We start from the raw sequence: 19,377 nt of genomic DNA, 5'->3' as shown, positions 1-19,377 counted from the left end.
GTACATTGATTGAAATATAATTAATATAATGATATTGAATGTGTTTATATTTATATATATAAAGTTAGTTTAGGATAAGAGACACACTCATTATTATTAGGGCAAGCAAGACACTCTCCTATGTTTTTTTGGAGCCAATAACTCAATTCAATTGATTTTAATTTATTACTTTGGTTATCTTTTTTTTTTTTTCTCTCCTTATGCTTTTAAGAGCCATCCTTGTGCTTCATCACTTTACTTTGGAAACTTTTTTTTTTTTCTCTAACCACCATAAAATTTGATATATACCTAAATCACTTTTTGGAAGCCCTTATCATGTTACTTTCTCAAGATATGTCTTTCTAATTTGTTCAAATAATTGTGGCCGGTGCTCCTAAAAATTGCACATATCTATCTACCGCCACTTGTTCCTCATAAAGTTTTAAACATTTATTTTGACTTTAATTTGGTCTTACATTTTGTAAATGTAATTGTTCCGAACTGCTAATGGAGATTGGATTTAAAATGTTTCTGTCTATTCTTGAATAATATATATAGTTGAGGGAACATTATCTAATTATATAAAGAATTCTGATACCAAAATCAGTAGGTATATGAATAAAGAAGAATTAGAATTAAATTATTGTTTTGTTTAAAATTCGGTTTTTTAAATTTAATAGGGAGATGTTCTATCAAAATCTCAATTTAAGATGGAGATACGACCTTTCTTTTAAAGAGTTCGACAAAATTATCGATTATAGATGTCGAATACTTTGCAATATAGTAATAAAAAATAATAACTTTATTATTATTGTTGGCACAATCATACCACTTGAAATGAAATTGAGAAGGAAAATGTTTGAAACTAGAAAATAAATAGGAATTGGAAAATAAATGAACAAGCTAAGAACTGAAACTTAAAAGAAACTGACAAGAAACTGGAAAATAAAATTAACAATAAAAAAAATAAATTCCAAATTATATGTATTTACACTCTATTATTCTCCGGTATTATTAATAATAGAGTGTATTCTATTGCACTCTATTTTTATAGAGGTATTAGTAATTATTTTGCATGATGCAAAGTTATCCCTCTTATCAGAGATGAGTAGCGGTTACTTAATATTCATTTGAACTCAAATCGAATTAATTAAATTTGTTTGAGTTGGATCTGAATCAAACTAATAATTTTTTCTAATAATTGATTTGAATAACAGTTTTGGAGTGCAAAATCCGAACCAACTCATAGATCCGATCATGTATTAATTAAATAAAAAATAAAAAATTTAAAAAATATATATGTCTTTTTAATGATTTTAAATTTCTCTTTATTGTATTTTTGTATTTAATTTTTAATGTATTTAGTGTTTAATATGTTTAGATTTTAATGTCTTTAGTATTTAATGTTTAAATTTTAATGTCTTTAGTATTTAATATGTTTTGATTTTAATGTATTTAGTTTTAAATATATTTGATGTTTAACATGTTCAGATTATTTCTATTGATTCTACATATTTATTGTACTTACAGAATTTTTAAGATATAAATTTCATTTTTTTTATGAATTTTTATTTTATCGGATATCCAATTACCTGAACTGAACCAATTCGTTCTTAATCGATTTAGTTTGGTTCGAGTATATACACAAAAAAACATAAATCCAAACTAAATCGAACTAATTACAATTCAATTAATTCAATTCTAATTTCACTTTAAATCCAAATCAATCCGATCCGTGTTCACTTCTACCTCTTACTTGCATGCAGTAGATCCGCATGTAAAGAATATTTAGCTTGCTCTCCAATTCCTCTCGGATTACAGGTCAATGTATATGGGCCAAGTAGGATTATTGTCATCTTAGTTTGGATTTGTTATTTGGGTTATTTTCAAACTTGCTTCCTTTTGGAATGTAAATCCCTAACTTCAATTCGGATAAGAACAGTAATTATACATTTAGATAATTAATTTTACACTTTATACAATAATAAAAAAATGAATTCGGATAAGAGCAATAATTATACATTTAGATAATTGTTTTACACTTTATACAATAATAAATAAATGAATTGATTTAAAATTAGAATAAGTACTCTCTTTCTTTTTCTTTAAGATTTATCTAAAGAGTATGATCCTAAGAGTATTTTGTTAAAATAGTGATGACATGAAAAATTTTGATTTTTTCAAAATATATATATATATATATATATATATTGTATAAAAACGAACAAATTAATTTATTTTATATTTTCTATCAAAATATCCTTAACAAGTGTCAATGTTAATCACTAATTTTTTTCCCACTTGGCAAGATTAATAGCTAAAATTTTTCACACACATGCAAACAATTTATTTTAGAAACTCATATAAAGTTGATAACTGAGAGTCTATAAATAAAAATTTAATTAAATTAATCAAATTATTTAACAATTTTTAACGATTAACTTCACATGAAGTTAATTGCACCTAAATTTTTATCCTTTTTTTTATGTAACTACGTACACAACACTTTAAGAGGTGTAATTCTTACATAAACTGTATAAGCTAGAATATATATATATATATATATATATATATATATATATATATATATATATATATATTATTCAGATTGTTTATATAAGATTTTGAGGTATATATAAACTTAAAATATAAATAGGTAAATGGAAAAATATCTAAGTAATGCAAGGAGTGGAAGTAAATTGAGTTTTACTTATTATTTTTTTCTCAAAAAGAAAAGAATCAAATTAAAGCGTGAAATGATTCCACGTGAAGTGAAGTGAATAAGAGAATGCATCGAATACCAACTTGTTTGTTTTTGTTTCGTTTTTCAACAAATTAAAAGGCAGAGAGAGAGAGAGAGAGAGAGAGAGAGAGAGATTAAGACCCTTTGAGACCCACCAAAAGAAATTAAAAGGGTTATTGGCATCTACAAAAGACAACAATTTAGGATTGCATGGAGACAAAGTTTCCACACATATTTGAAGAACCCTTTCGCAGACTTTAAGAAAGGGAAGATGAATATATCGTTCTTTTGCTTCATGTCATTTTCCAAACCCTCCATTTTATACCCTTTACTACTCTCACAATATGTTCTCCCGCTCCAACCTTTTTTTTTCCTTAAAAAAAAAAAAAGAAAAATCTTTGTGGGTGATTTCTACATGAAAGTAAGGAAAAGTCTCGGATCCAAAATTCTCATACATCTACATATTTTAATTTGGATGTATATATATAGAAGAGAACTTTTTATATTAATGGCATTTGTTTCAAGAAATTTTAATTTATTTTTGAAAATTATTCAAAAAAATATATTGTTTATATATTTGTTTGAAATTTTAAACTATAAATTTTAATAATGATTTATTTTCAAGAATTATTTATAGTCAAAATTTAAAATTTGTATTTCTATCTCACAAATTGGTGAGTAACAATTTTGGTTAGTTATCAAAGAGTTATTTCTTTTATTGATATTGGAGGTACTTTGAAAAGAATGTATTACCATGAATATGTATAATGAAGAAACACATCTTATAATTTATTTTTGGAAATATAATTGAATGACAATGTAAATTATTCTATAAAAATTTAACTCTTTTTAAGGAAGAAAAAAATGGTTGAGCTTAGTATTATTCATTTCTTAAAGCCACACATTATCACATTAAGAATACAATAATAAAAAGGAGAATTATTAGTAATAGTTTTCAAATGGAATGTATAGGAATAATAATTAGTAGTAATATTCTAGTACGTGGTGTATACACATAAAGATGACAAATCTAGAGGTAGGATAATGATTCTAAAATTTATTTACACTAGCTATTACAAATGCAATTATTTAAACGAATCAATAACAAAAGAGATTAATTTATATACACAATCAATATAAAATGAATAAATTTTTAAAAAATATATATCTTCATATAAATATTATTTAAGTATCAGATATATGTTACCACACAAATTCAAAATATATATATAGAAATTGGCATTACTAGGAGTAATATTGTTGATGTTTATCCTCAATTGGATATGCTTTTGATGAAGTTTATGATTATTTGAAAGTGATATATATGAAGATTGGAGGATCCAATGCAAGGTACTTTCATGTGCTGCTGTTTCAGATCTCTAAGTTATTTATTTGAGCCATGCATTGAGAAAGATAGAGGGAGGTACCACCACTAATTAATAATAATAACTATATATATACTACAACCATGCATATACATATATATATTTTGCATTGCATGCATGCATGGGGAAGTGGTCTTTGATGGAGAAATTAAAGGAAGTGGTCAAAAGAGAATAACATGTGCTTCTAGCTTGTGGGGGTAGAATTGTAGAAAATTCAATGAATTAATGTTATATTATATTATATGATATGAATAATATATGGAGATCTCCAAGGTCCCAATAATTCGGCTTTTTATGTTTGTTGGGTCATTTTCCTAAAGCGCATGTGTGTGTGGGTGCTAACAATGTGGAAAAAATAATAAAATTTTTATGAACAAATATAGGAAATTAATTTTTATTTTTACTTTTTTAAAAAAATTTAATTTAAAATTTATGGTTTAAAATTCAGACTTTAGAATTATAAAAAGTTGGCCGATATTAATTAAAAAAAAATTAACTTCCTAACTTATTGATCAAGAGTTTATGAGCAAGTTGAGTTTTTGCACTTTAGATATGCAACGGAAATGTGTTGTAGTAACTAATAACGGAAGTAACTAAATTAACCTCTTTTAACAGACTACTATATTAACCACTAACTAATCCATTATAACTAACTCTCCATCTTTATAATTTAAACGACAAGTATGTATATCTTAGAATGTTTTGTAACATTAACGTTCAACCAATATATATATATTTTTTTTTGAGTCTAAGATAGTAACATCATTTTTTTTTTTTTTGGTCTCGAGATAGTAACATCATTGAACATTATTTTTGGACGGCATTGAAAATTTATTTCTGCATGCATGAAGAGGTTTGCTTGAGAATTAAGATAGCCTTTGGGTCTGATCTGAGAGGCCTTGAGTTTCGTTTGGGTCAATAAATAGGCCTTAAGTCCACAAGCTCCATGTTATGCACTCTTTACTAGTTTGGATAAAAAGAAACAGTGACAAGCCCATAAAGCCCACAGATAAATATCAAATGGGCTTGCTATCTAACATAACTTTTTCCTAGTTTTATTCGTCTTGGGCTCTTCTTTCGGCTCCCTCCTTTGAGTATAGTAGTTTGCAATGACTAAGATAGAGGACTCTTACATACTTACATACAATAATTTATTGGCCAGCATATCTTATATATATTCTATAAAAAAAAATAGACAATCAAACCTATTTTCTAATTCAATAGAAGTAAAAAAAAGTAAATAGAGTTCAAAATAATGATAGATATATAAAAAGCGGGTTTGATTATGTCTATTTCTAATTCTAAATGGAACATAACAATACAGAAATCTATTATATGTAAATATAATATCTATTTAAATATGTTCGAATGACTCCTTTTTCATAATGAAAATGTATATAACCCTATTCCGGTCTGATCTAGTATAGAATGAACTTAGAATTATAGAATCGGCTCAATCATCATGCGACAAATTTTTATTAAATTGAAAAATATGATAGAGAATATAAAAACAAAAAAAACTAATAAGGAGCCTAAAAAAGGGATGGAGAACTGTTTAATCCATCTTATAGAAAAAAAAAATAAAAGACTTGCACTTAACCATATAAGCTTGTAGTTGAAGCTTAGTTCAAATGGTAAAACTTTGTGCCTCTTAATACATTGTGTCTTAGAATTGAAAATTATTCAATCTATCTAAAAAAAATAAAAATAAAAATACACCCCACAAAAGCTTAGGGAAATAATAGATTGGTCAATAGAATACCAACAAGAAGGTAGAAGGTTGCAAGTAAACTTGATAATTATCATTCTCCCCTATAAGTTCCTTACTAAACCCTACTTTAATATTAAGTGTTGCAATCAGAATCTAGTATACTCAACTAGACTTTAAAACCAAACTCATTACTAAGCAAATCTAACTAATAGATTCTAGTATACCTATGTTTATGAGGACTATAATAGTTATATAAATATTATAAAAATTATAGTTATTTTTTATATTTTAATAATTTTTTTTTTAAAAGTTGTTAAATAATAAAAAAATATTATTTTAATTTTAATAATATTTTTTAAAATATAACCATCATAGTGTATATATAATTTTTTCAGTTTAATGGTTTTTAAAATATTTTCAGTTATTAAAAAAAAGGGGGTAACATCATTGCAATAATAACACCCACATTTCCGAGAGAAAATTAAACATAAACATCGCTTTCCATCCAACTATCCATCTGCCACAATTAAAACCCCCTTTAACCAGCATGACACCATGAATTATATATTTATATTATTACTAGAGTAAAGTTACTGATAATTATTTTCAATCAAAATCAAAATTATATATAACTATTTAGTCTGAACTAACGGTAATAACGTTATTTAACATCAACATAATTAATTCATTATATATAGAACTTATTAAAATCCTTAGTAGTATATATACATGTCCATATCAAAATTCATAGTATATATAAACTCACTAAAACAATATTGAAATGTATTCCTATACTAACAACTTTAAAACTTAAAAAGTTATGAGAATTGACTATTTTATTCTAATTAAACTAATAAACACATGTATACTGTATGAATTTTGTTATCAAGTGAAAGAATTATAGATGAAGTAAATTTATATATATTTATTATCGTTACATACACATTAATTATTTTTTTTATCTTTTTTCAATTAAAATTTTCAGTTGCATATTTATAACAAGGTAGAAACTCACGTGCAATCGACTTCACGTGAAGTTAATACTTGAGAGCCGTTAGATGATTTGACTGATTTGACAAAATTTTCATCTAACGGCACTCAAATATCAACTCCACTTCACGTAAAATTCACCTTAGTTTTCACCTAATAACAAATCCTACTTGTGCTTACATGAAAGTTGAACTAACCATAGAAGGCGCAAATTTAATTTCTCTTTCAATTCCTCAAGCTATTATAATTATGTCTTTGAAACGTTACCGGAACACATTTATTTGAATGTTTTGCCTAAAAAAAAAACACCACATCCCATTTCTCAATTAATTCTTTTTCTTTTCTTTTAACGAAAAGCAAACGTACACCTTAAAACACAAACACCAAAACCAAAGTAGAATCAAACTTCAAACACCAACGTTGTTGCTTTGATCTTGCTTGACCACTATGATGGGCCTAAACAACTTAGGAACCGCCGTTACCGTTGTCATCGCCGTCACACTAACCGCCCTCATGGTAGAGATCCTCTACTTCTTGTGGCGCCGCCGCCGTAGCTACCGCCCCCGCTCCCGTGTGGAGCCGCAGGAGCATTCCCTCCCAACCTCATCATCACCTTCTTCATCATTCATTGCCGAGAGAGAACGCGAGCTTGAGCTTGAATTTGAGCTCGAACAACAGTTAATAATTTATAGAAGAACTTTTAAGTAATAAATAAAAATAACATTTTCATTATTTCTTCATTTTTTTCTATGTACTTAAATAATTATAATTATTTATCAATATAGAAAATTTGTGTTTTAGTAATAATAGCCATGATTTTATTATGGTTCTAAGCTATATGATATACACGAGAAAAAAAAAATTTGTATCATTTGTTTATAAAATAAATAAATAATATTATTAAATATAACTAGGATTATTTATATAGCATATTATTTATTTATTATTATTGTAGGTGATGAAGTACCAGTGTCACTATGGAATTTCAAGGGTGCTGTTCACAATAAAGGAAGAAGAAGAGAGAGAAGGCTTTGATTCTGAGAGTGGAGAGTGCAGTGCCGTCAAAACGGTGTCGTTGAGTGAGGTGGTGGTGGTGGTAGACGACGGTGGTAATGGTGACTTGTTAGTGAATGAAACGACACCGTTTTCAACACCTTGTGCTTCCCCTCCTTATTTCACACCACATTCTTCACCGTTTCATGATTATTATTATAATAATAATGTTGCCAACAATGGATGAATCAAAATTATTCAAGCTTGGTCAAGTAAATATTTTTTTTTCCTTTTCGTTTATTTGTTTACTATTATCTATTGATTTAGAATGTTAATTATTAGAATGTTTATTATATTGCGGCAGTTTTGATTTCATAATAAATCTGTTAGAAACATTTTTATACATTATATAATGTATATGTATAGAGTTTTTTTTATGGAATATTTTATGCCATTTTCCATCATATATATAGACTTACACTTTAGATTAAAGATTTAAAATGAAATTATTTTTTTATTGAATAAATTATAAAACTATATATTATCTGAAATTAAAAATCTAATAGTATTTATTAGTATGAGACGATCCTTATTTTCTAAATTAATATTTAAGGTGTGTTATCTACTTAAATTTTACAATAACAAAATTTATAAATAAATTTAATGTATAATTTTACGTAACAACAACATATTTATTTATTTATGAATATTTTGAATCCATCTTTACCCTCACACAAAAATGCTTCAAAGCCAACATTTCACTATCAAGATTATCGAGATGGCTTCAATCAGATTTTCACTTTTCAGATACTTGTAATATATACTTATATACCAATAGAAAAGAGAGTTTATATATATATATGGATCCCACAATATGTGAGGTTGTGAATTGTGGCAGAGTGATGGGGTCACTGGAAAAGGAGAATCTCGTGAAAAAGTTTCAATCTACTATAATTAGAGTAACCGTGTTTTGAATTTACTGATTCTATTGTATTGTATTTCACTCTAATGTCTATCAAATAAAAATAAAAATAAAAATTTACTGCCTAATTAATTCATTCATTAATTGTGGTTCGTATAACACAGGGCTGACAATTCATACTCTACCCGCAAGTAGATAGAGTACAGGTTTAGGATATACCCTATTTTACTCTACTCGTACTTCATATATAACATATATTTTATTAAAATTAGATATATAGTGAAAGAAGTGAGAATTGAAACCACAACATTCTTTATATAATGACTTATAATAAGTGAACAACCACTAAAACTAATTAATTAATTTAGTAATTTAGAACATTAGTTTTTTATTTTTTATGTTATTAATATGTATAAAATTCGAAATGATTGAATTTTATATTTACTTTGAAAAAATTTGATATTTCTGCGGATATGATAGGGTAGAGTAGAGTTTAGAATTTTAGGGTGTGAGTAGAATTAAAGTTGAGAGATTCTCAATCCGCAGATAAGATAGGATAGAATTTTAATAAAATTTTTAACCCACGGATAAAATTAGAGTAGGATTCAAATCCTATTCTACCCTACCCATTGCCAACCCTAGCAGGACGGTAACGAGTATAAAATTTTAGGAGAAACACATCTTATAAACTAAGGTTTTTATTTTATTATTTTTAATAAAAAAAAACAACTCCTAACCCCAAAAAAAATATAACAAAAAATAAAATTTTAAAAGAATTATATTTAAAAAACTAACTTAAGAAATTGAAATAATTATAAAAATCCAAAATGGTATGGTTGGTTATGATTGTGAGAGTTAATGGTGACACATACACAGAGCACTGCACTACTGAACAGTGAACAGTGAACACATTTAGCTTCTCATTCAATTCGTTGATCTTTATTAAAAGTCCCGTTCTCTTTTCCTTTTTTGTTCTTGTGTTTTCAAATGAGAATCCTTCTCTTCCTTCAACGAATACTTAATAATATTAATGCCATGTATGCAACGTTTTTCATATTCAAACTTCACACCTGAATAACTCGCTTTGTTTTTATTAAATGTATATAATTCACTCCTCTTGATTGGTGTGACAAAATAAAGAAAAAAATTATATATATTAAAAATTAGATATTAAGTTAATTATTTTGTACAAAATACATATTAGGCATAAAATATAAATAAAAATATTTTCAAAATAATACATATAAATATATATTCCTTAATTTTAATGTATATAATTTTTTGATTTAGTATTGATATTATAACCCAAATAAAACTACTTAACTTCGTGCATTCCTTTGTATAAGATAGTATATAGCTAGTAATGTCATATTATCATGAAATTTCATTTTTATTTTGAGTAATTCAATAGTAAGAATTAAATTCTAAAGTTCTAATATTTAAAAAAAATATTTTTTAAAAACTTTAAAATTTAAATTATTAGATAGAAACGCATAAAACATTTTATATCTTATATCTAATACATATAATGCCCCGGTTAAATTCATGCAGCACTTGGATTCTTTTTTTTTTGGTAAAACATAACATGGATTTTTTATTTTTTATTTTTGGGCACAGTTTTCTTGGTAAAGCATTGTGATAGGAGGGAATTTTTTTTATTGGATCAAGCATTGTGATCTAAGAAGGAATTTATTTCTATTAAGCCCTTTTGTTTTTGTCAGTGGCCTCATTCAAGAATTAGTATGTTAATGAATCAAGAAATGGCTCATTACATGACAAAAAAATAAAATTGGCAATGGATAATTAGCAATTGTAGATTTCAAAATAAATAAATAAATAATTGTTAGCCCCGTCTTAATACAAAAAAAAAAATAAATAAATAATTGTTATTTGCCAAATCACCTATATGGTTTTGTACTATATTTTGTTATTTAATTTTCAAAAATAATATGATGGTCTTATTGTGTTTTACAAAGTTGATGTTGTTGTTTAATCAAAATTGAGCTAACACTATCACATTTTATGTGCTTTTTTAAGTGTAAATTTGTGGTTTTTTTTTTTTTTTCCATTAGGGTAGAATCTAAGTTTCTGAGACGGTAAAATTAATTCAAGTTGCACATATGCTATTAATTTAACTCTTTGATAATTGCACAAAAAACCCTTCTAATAATTTTTCTTATATTTGTTAAAGGATTCAATGGCTATTGTCACAAAGTCACTATCAACTTTGCCAGCAATTTTCATTCCATTAACCTTCTTACACTGACATTGACCAAAATATTCCATCAAACTTATTTAAATATTGCCTAACCAGTCAACTACAACAATATAAGACATTCCATAGATCATTATCACCAATTTTAATTATTTATTTTAAAGGGTATTGTTGACAAGTACTTTTAAAACAATTAATAAAGATGTTACAAATAATTCTTTTTAATAGGAATTGCAAATTAAAAACAGAAATGCCTATAGATGTTCATAGAATCTCATGTTCAATAGTTTCTCTTAAGTGACTCAAAGGTAGAAGTAGAACCAAGCAAAGTGCCATCTCAAATTCATTCAACACATTATTAATACTTAAAAAAAAATAAAAAAATCCCTTTAAATTTAAAGAGTCGTTTCTAAATCACTCAATAGTTTACTTTTGCGAAGATGACCCACCATAAATTCTCCAAAAAGCTAATTGAAGAACCTAACATTGAATTAACCTTTGAAATGTAATTTGATAAGCATTTTTAATATATTAATTTAATCCATCAAGTTATTTCACATTATTATTTAGTACACAAAAATCAAACTATAATTTCAAAGAATTAATTAGACTTTAATATAATAATAAAATAAGAAAAAGCTCATGAAACATTTTCTATGAAAGAAAAAAAAGTTGCCAAACTACAGGCTTTACTCGAGACACAAAAAAAGCAAGTCAAACAAAAAAAAGAAATAAAATTAAAAAAAGTATGAAAAAAAAAAAAACAAAAATTCAACAAGAATATGACCAATTGACTTACAGCACCTCTAATCAAACTTCTAAATAGTATATATTCCAATTCTTATTTATCAACAAGAAGACAAGATAATATGCCATGAAATATTGAAATCAGATCATGTAACACACAATGAAAATAATACTAAAATATGTGAAATCGTTAATAAAAGTTCCTCTCTAACTCTAGCATAACTCTCCAATCAAATATTCAAATTGAACTAATGTATCAACATAATAAAATTATTATATAAAAAAACAAAAATAAAAAAGAATAAAAACCTGAATAAAAAAAAAGTGATAACAATAATAAAATTATTCGGGTCGGGTCTAAAATAATTCTCTAATGATGAAACCACAACCACCGGTAACCCCAGTCGCACGCGGTATCTTGAAACGCGCCGCCGTGCTCCGCCGTAAAAGTTCCATTCTTCGATCTCGTCATCAACGGAACCTTCAACACACAAATAGCCTTGGGTTTCACCTTCCCAGTTTTCATAAACCAAAACTTAAACCTCACTTTCATGAACACCTTCAAATCAATGCCATAAACACCAGATCCTCGTTCTTCCTCCACCTTGGATCCTTTATCCGATCCCAAAACCACCTCATTCTCACCCTTGAGAGTCGTCGCAACCACCGTCGTGTTCTTCGTTCCCTGAAAAAACGGTTGCATAGTGACGTTACCGAAGCCAACGTCGTGGTAGAATCCACGCGCCTCGATGTAGTCGTAGTAGATTCCCACGCGCTTGTTAGGGTTTCGGATCGTGAAGTTTAGCATGAGGTTGTAGTGGAGCGTGTTGTTGTTGGTGGCGGCGGCGTCGGAGGAGAAATTGAACTGAGTGAGGACGGCGTTGCTGACGTGGAACTTGACGAGATTTGGCCGTACGATGAAGTAGAGAAGAACGGCTACGATGATGAGAAGGATGAGAAGTGTGGTTAAGATCTTGCAGATGAGGCCGAAGATGCAGTCAAAAATGCAGCCGCAGCAGCAGCGGAAGATTCCGCAGCAGCAGCAGCAGTTGCTGCCGCCGCCATCGCCACGGTAGTGACGTTTGTGTTGCGGCGGAGGTATGGAAGGGCCGTAATATGCGCCGTTCAGTTGCGACATTGTTGAAAGTTGAAACTGAAAGTGAAACGAAAACGAAACGAAACGAAACGACGAGTCGTTTTGAAAATTGGTAAAGTGAAAAATGAGAAAGTGTGAGTGAGTGAGCGAGGGTTCAAAAAATAATTGAATGAATATAAATAGTAAAGTGGAAGTGTGGAGAGAGAGAGGGGGGTGAGAACGTGTAGCGTGTGGGGAGTGGAAATCTGAAAAGCGCGTTACATTTTTTTAACTGATAAGGAAAATCTATTGAATTGAAACCGATCTTTACTAAGGTTAGAGGGTTTGGATTTGGAAGGCTAAGGAAAAGTTAGTAAAGTCACATAAATAAATTATATCATACAGGCATTTCAATCTTTCACGTATATCATATTTTAGCTGTTTTAATTGAAATACTTGGAACTATAATATACTTCAAATGTTTTTTTATGTCATATATTTGGTAGAAAATTAAAGTTCGAACAAATCGTGTTATTATTCCTGATATTATCATTTAAATCGACATATAATATTTTGTGATATTATTATTTGGGAGTTAGGATTTTGATTTGGTAAAAAAAAATAAGAATGAGAGTTTTCAAAGAGAAAGGATGAGTTTGAATAACATTACTAACACTTAAATTAGTCATAATCAGTTTTATCAATGTCTCAATTTTTTATGGTTAAAAATAATTATTTACTCTTAATATATTATTATATTGTATTATATGTAGTCGGGATTATGTGATACTAACTATTCGCATAATATTAATATGTTATTATTGAAAAATATATGATAAGTTTTGATGATAGAGTGAAAATTTAGAATTCGAATTAAGACATTTAAGAATTTATAAACCAATTGAAAACTAATTAATACTAAGTATTAATAAATACATTAGAATATATTTTTTTTGGTAATATTAGAAAAATAAAATTAAAAATTATTTTATATAATATAATATTTATAATTTTATTATTATCTTATTTAAAATTGTATAATTCTAGTGATAATTAATTAATACTAAATAAAATAATTTTTATTGTTTGAGCTAATTTTTTATTGTCTCGTAAATATTATTGTTATTTTGTACCATTGACAAAGTGTTGATCGAAAATATTTTTTATAAGAGTGAGTTGAATCGAGATAAGTCAAGTGTGGTTTCTCGAAAAGACACGCATATTAGTATGAAGTTAGAAGTAATCAGCGTTGATTTGGGTTTCGATTGTTTTGTTGATCGAGTAAGCTAAATCGAGTAGGAGACTCGATTCGGGAATTCGAGTAAGGCCTTCGAAGAGCTGGTCGAATAGTTGTGGAAGCGGGAAAATTAGTAGCTTCTATCACACGAGTAAAACACGGGAAATATCTACAATCACACAGCAGGAAGGTTACCAAGAGGGATTGTATTTTAAATTTGTAATTTTATTTAATTGTAATTAATTGTAACTTAATTGTCCGTTATGTAAGATCCTATAAATACCAGGAAATTTTAGGGAATAACGGTTGAAACTTTTACTCGGAAATAACACTTAAGCATACTCACATCCCATAAAATTTCTGAATCTGCAATCGAATTATATTTTTTGTAGGGTTCCTTCCATCTTCTTCTTTCTTTCAATTTAGTTTTCTATAAACTTGATATTTTAATTGATTTTATCTATTAAGTGTTATTTATTTTCTTTGTTTAATTTATCCTTCTGCATTTTATCACTTATGTCAAAGTCCTTTGGTCTAATTGAAGGCATTTTTATGGTTTTCTTTTATTTCGATGCGAACCTTTTCATTTAGCATGTATTTAGTTTTCGAAAACTTTAATTTTTAAATTTCATTTATCAATTTACAAACTCTTTTTTTTAACACTTGTCTAACCAAAAACGTTTTGATGTACTTCTAGAAAACTGGTATTCGCATATAGTAGTATATTTTGCTCCTAAAACATTAAATATCGAACCACCATAAATTTACTAAAAAATCGACAAAACGCATAATTTTTTTTATCATCTATCCCATGATCAAATTACACCATATTAGACAGGATTTTTCGTAGTTAAGTTTGACTCGATTTTAAAGGAAAGAGTTAATTAATACATTTTTTTTGGTGACTTGTTAATTAATACATTTAGTAATTAGTATTAACACTTTTCTTATTTAAATTACATTTTTTTATTAGGAATAAATTTATAAGGAAAAAAATTAACACTAATTTTATTTTGTCGATAAATTGGACAATCTCCAATCCTAGATACTCCAATAAATTGGACAACTTCCAATTTTATGTACACAATACACCCACACATTCCTCACACATTTTATCACATTTTTTTTTATGGATCTAAAAAGAAAAGGTATAGTGAGCTGTCTGAAAATTTAACATTCAGGTCCATTATAGTTTAGTAACCATTGAACCTGTTAATGGATAACCCGCTATAGTCTTTCAAAATCAATAATGGGTCAATAGAGAGGTTCAACTTGACAGTCCAACTACTTAACCCGAAAATAAGTTGAAGGGTCATTCTTAGGAAAAAAAATGAGGTTACAAAATTGCAAATTTAAATCTTCTAAAATAAACAAAAATGATAATGTGATTTAGTAAAGAATTAATTACTATTAATTTTGTAATTTCTATAAAATATATGTCTCGTTTTCTTAGTTTAAGAGTGATTTAACTCTTTATTTTACCAATTTACTAATTTCTTTAGTTTAGAGGATTTTAATCCCAAAATTGTTCTCTCTACGCATTTTTCTCAAGTCAATGTTATTATTTAAAAAAAAAAACTGCAAAATATAGATAAGAAGTATATGTAAATATCGATTATGTTATGTATACATTAAAATTAGTTATTAAAGTCAATCACAAATATAAAATACATATTGAAATATAAATATATATTGAAAATAAACTAAATTAAACATATATTTATACACAAATATATTGATCACTAATTTTAATGATTGTTTTAATGATTGATTTTAGTGTATGACTAATATTTTTTGTAAAAATATATACTCATATTTCCTTTCAGTTGGCAAAAATGAAGTTTACCTACAATACTTAATCAATAATCAAAACATAATATAGTAATGTAGTAATCTACCATATCCACAAGAAAACTATAGGCAAATTATGAACCAATAAAAAATGATAATGTTCATATAAAAGTTACAACCTTAAACATCAAAAGAAGAAATAGAAACGAATCATGTAAAATTCTCAGAAATCAACCTCACACTTTGTAGGCTTAAACACCATCATTTTCCCCTTCTTATTATTATAACTGAAAGGAACCTTAATCCCACATTTAGCCCTAGATTTATTAATCAAATTATTACCTATAACATCACCAATTCTAAACCTTATCAAAAAATAAATCTTCACATCAATTCCAAAAATACCCCTCTTATTGTCCCCTTCAAAATCATCAACATCAAGCGCCACAAGCTTGTTCCCGGAGAAGACAACGCTCATGGGAACCCTTTCCTTTGTGTAAAGAAGGTACGAGAACCATGGCGCCGTCAAGGGCGTGGCGGCGGCAAACTCTGTCTCTTGATAGAGCGCGTGGCCACGCGCTTCGTCGAAGTAGATGGAAAGCTTGTTGTTGGGGTTGTGGACGGTGAAGTTGAGTACGAGGTTGTAGTGTAACACGGTGGTGGTGTTAAGGTAGTTGAATGTGGTGAGGTTGGCTTGGGTGACGTGGAAGGTGAAGGAGCGTGGTTGGAGGAGGATGTAGAGTACGAGGATTATGAGGAGTACGAGGACGATGATGGTGATTAGGAGGTACCATATGAGGCTGAAGCAGCACCAACAGCATCTTGTGGTGCGGTTGTGCCCGTGGCGGCGATGGTTTGCGGCGGTTGTCAATTGAGCTTCTTCTTTGTTGTTATCCTCCATAGCCTAAATTTGAGTTTAATTTTAATACTATAACTTTTGAAAAAAAAGTTCGCGGAATTTAATGAGATGTTGTGAAGTGAGAAAAGGGAGGAGTCTAAAAAGTTTGGTTTATTGATTGAAATTTTAGTGAGAAATAAGGAGATGATGATGAAGAGCTTCAAGTCGTTATACATCAAATGGGAGAATGCTTTGGAAGGAGGAATTGGTGTATTTTATTTATTTATAATTATTGGACGTATATTATATTGAAGACTTGAATTGAGTGTTTGTTTAGTTGCTATTAAATTGAAAAAAATAAGATTTTTTTTTATTTTTTAATGTGTTTAATAAATTTATAATAATAAAAAAATAAAAAATATTTTTTTATATATATTTTTTTAAAGATTTTTTTTAAAAAAATATTTTTTATGTAATAAATAAATAAAAAAATATTTTTATATGATTATATTTAAATATAATTGATCAATAATTTTTTTTTATTTTGTTATTTATTTTTAATTTTTAAATAAATTAAAAATATTATCATTATATTAATTATCATATTTATCCAATTAAATAAATATAATAAATTTAATTTTGAATTATGACCCTTAAATAAAATTTTAATTTTCGACCGTTTAATTTTTGACTTATTTAAATATGATAAAAGAAAGAAAAAAAAGGAAAAATATACTGACAAAATAAAGAAAGAATTGAAAAAAAATTTACAAAATGATAAATTCATATCATATATATTAAAATTATTTATTAAAATTAATTATTAATATAAAATTTATATTAAAAATATAAATACATATTAACAATAAATTAAATTACGTGTATTTATATATAAATATATTAATAATAAATTTTAATAACTAATTTTGGTATTCCAAAAATATTTTTGTAATCATTAATAGAAAACGAAGCCAGAGATTAAAAGTCAAACTTCATACGCTACAGCTAGCAGATCTTATCATATATTTAAATACCATCTAGGATATACTCATATATATATATATTTTATTTTACTACATGGAAATTAAGCAAATATAAGCTATTAAGCTATACACGTATATGAGTAACTCTTAAAACAAAGGACCCAAAAGGAATCCAACGAATCAAGAAGTAATGATAAATAAAACAACACAATTCTATACTCTAATTTTTTTTTTTTCAATCCTAGGTATCTTAAGTACCATATAACATACCCATACATTCCTCGCACATTTACCAAATTTTTCTCCTCACTTACACTTAGTAAGATTTGAACTCAAAACCTTTAAAATGAGAAGGAGCTATACTCTAATTTCTAAACCCACTTGATATCAACATTGCACTTCTTGGGCTCAAATCTAGCACCTACCACTTTCCCATTAGAATCACTCAAAGGAACCTTAATCCCACACTTAACCGTAGCTTTTGAGTTAATATTATTAAATATAAAATCACCAAGCCTAAACCTTATGTCAAAATGCAACTTCACATAAATATCGAAATCCCCATCTCTCTTGTCTTGGTCAAACTTAGAGCGTTGACTTTGATCAAGAACCAAAACTTTTGTCCCCTTGAACACACCACTCATCCTATCCGTGTGGTTAGAATCTTGTCTGAAAGAATTCAGCCATGTGATGACATCAATTGTGGAGAATCTAGAACCTTGGTAGAACACATTGCCCTCAACTTTGTCATAGTAGATTGCAAGCTTTTTGTTTGGGTTATGTGAAGTGAAATTTAGTACAAGTTTGTAATGTAACAATGTATTAGTGCTAGTGTAGTTGAATTGTGTGAGATTTGCTTGTGTGACAGAGAATTTGAAGGGTCTTGGTTGAACTATGACAAGGGATATGATGAATAAAAGAACAATTAGGGTTATGATTGATAGTAGAATCTTCCAAAAGATGTTGAAAATGCGGCAACAACAATTTCTTCTTCTACGGTTATTATTTGGAGGAATTGAAGGGCCATAGTATGAGCCATTCAATTGGGATTGCTTATTTTCAGCCATATGTATGTGCAAGAATAATATATGAAGATTTATTTGATAAGTAAATGTTATGAGTATATATGTTATGTGCTTATGTATATATATAGGGTAGGATTGAAGGAGTGTTGAAAATTCTATGAAATCAATTTATGGATAATGTTATGTACTTTGCTTGTTAATGTGATTTATGCCCACTTGCCTAATTCAATTTCATCATGGAATTGAAGATCATGTAGCAACTTGGAATTGTACCAAAAGAAAAAATAAATAGGTTAGAAGCATGTTGGGCTTGACCAGTTTGGTGGAAATTCAATGTTTTCTTTTTCTTTGATTGGACCGAGACCTAAGTGGTTTGAGTAAATGAAATAAAACTAGATATTTTAATAATAGTCCAATTCAATCAAATTGAGTTAGTTAAGTGATTAACTTATTTGTTCACTTAAATAAATTTAAAAGTTTGAATTTTTTATTATGTATGCAGCAATTCTAATCCTAAAATATTAGTTAAGTCCTTAAATATAGTTCAAATTCACGACAAAATTAATTTTTGGTGAAGTCTATGGTGTAGATGCCAAAAGACATCTACACATATAGAAGTAACGTATTTTGTTTTTTAAGTGACATTTGGCGTCTTTTTTTTGGAACTAGTGAGATTTAATGTCTGCTATTGGTATTCTTTTTCAGATGTGCAGTAAGAATACTATAATTTTCAGCTTTTGTCT

The 19,377-nt window shown here is 27.6% G+C and overlaps 4 protein-coding genes across 4 annotated transcripts; 1 reads left to right on the top strand and 3 right to left on the bottom strand.

Annotated features, from left to right (window-relative positions):
- The first annotated feature begins 7,258 nt into the window (after positions 1-7,258).
- On the top strand, positions 7,259-8,048 carry LOC114925608 (uncharacterized). The gene is made up of 2 exons (XM_072210789.1): positions 7,259-7,485; positions 7,799-8,048. Exons 1-2 carry the CDS (start codon positions 7,259-7,261, stop codon positions 8,046-8,048), a joined length of 477 nt encoding a protein of 158 aa, XP_072066890.1.
- Positions 8,049-12,055: 4,007 nt separating this feature from the next.
- LOC112729940 (NDR1/HIN1-like protein 3) lies at positions 12,056-12,823 on the bottom strand. Its single transcript, XM_025780070.1, has one exon. The coding sequence runs from the start codon at positions 12,821-12,823 to the stop codon at positions 12,056-12,058; it is 768 nt and encodes a 255-aa protein (XP_025635855.1).
- A 3,188-nt stretch (positions 12,824-16,011) lies between these two features.
- On the bottom strand, positions 16,012-16,689 carry LOC112757966 (NDR1/HIN1-like protein 3). Its single transcript, XM_025806513.3, has one exon. It carries the CDS (start codon positions 16,687-16,689, stop codon positions 16,012-16,014), a length of 678 nt encoding a protein of 225 aa, XP_025662298.1.
- Positions 16,690-17,649: 960 nt separating this feature from the next.
- LOC112757958 (NDR1/HIN1-like protein 10) lies at positions 17,650-18,744 on the bottom strand. The gene has a single exon (XM_025806502.3). It carries the CDS (start codon positions 18,674-18,676, stop codon positions 17,981-17,983), a length of 696 nt encoding a protein of 231 aa, XP_025662287.1. The 5' UTR covers positions 18,677-18,744; the 3' UTR covers positions 17,650-17,980.
- Between the last annotated feature and the right edge of the window lie 633 nt (positions 18,745-19,377).

The sequence above is a fragment of the Arachis hypogaea genome, chromosome 2 (assembly GCF_003086295.3).
Source record: "Arachis hypogaea cultivar Tifrunner chromosome 2, arahy.Tifrunner.gnm2.J5K5, whole genome shotgun sequence".
Taxonomy (NCBI): Eukaryota; Viridiplantae; Streptophyta; class Magnoliopsida; order Fabales; family Fabaceae; genus Arachis; species Arachis hypogaea.
The sequence above is the reverse complement of the archived record's forward strand: the minus strand, read 5'-3'. Positions and strand labels throughout refer to the sequence as shown.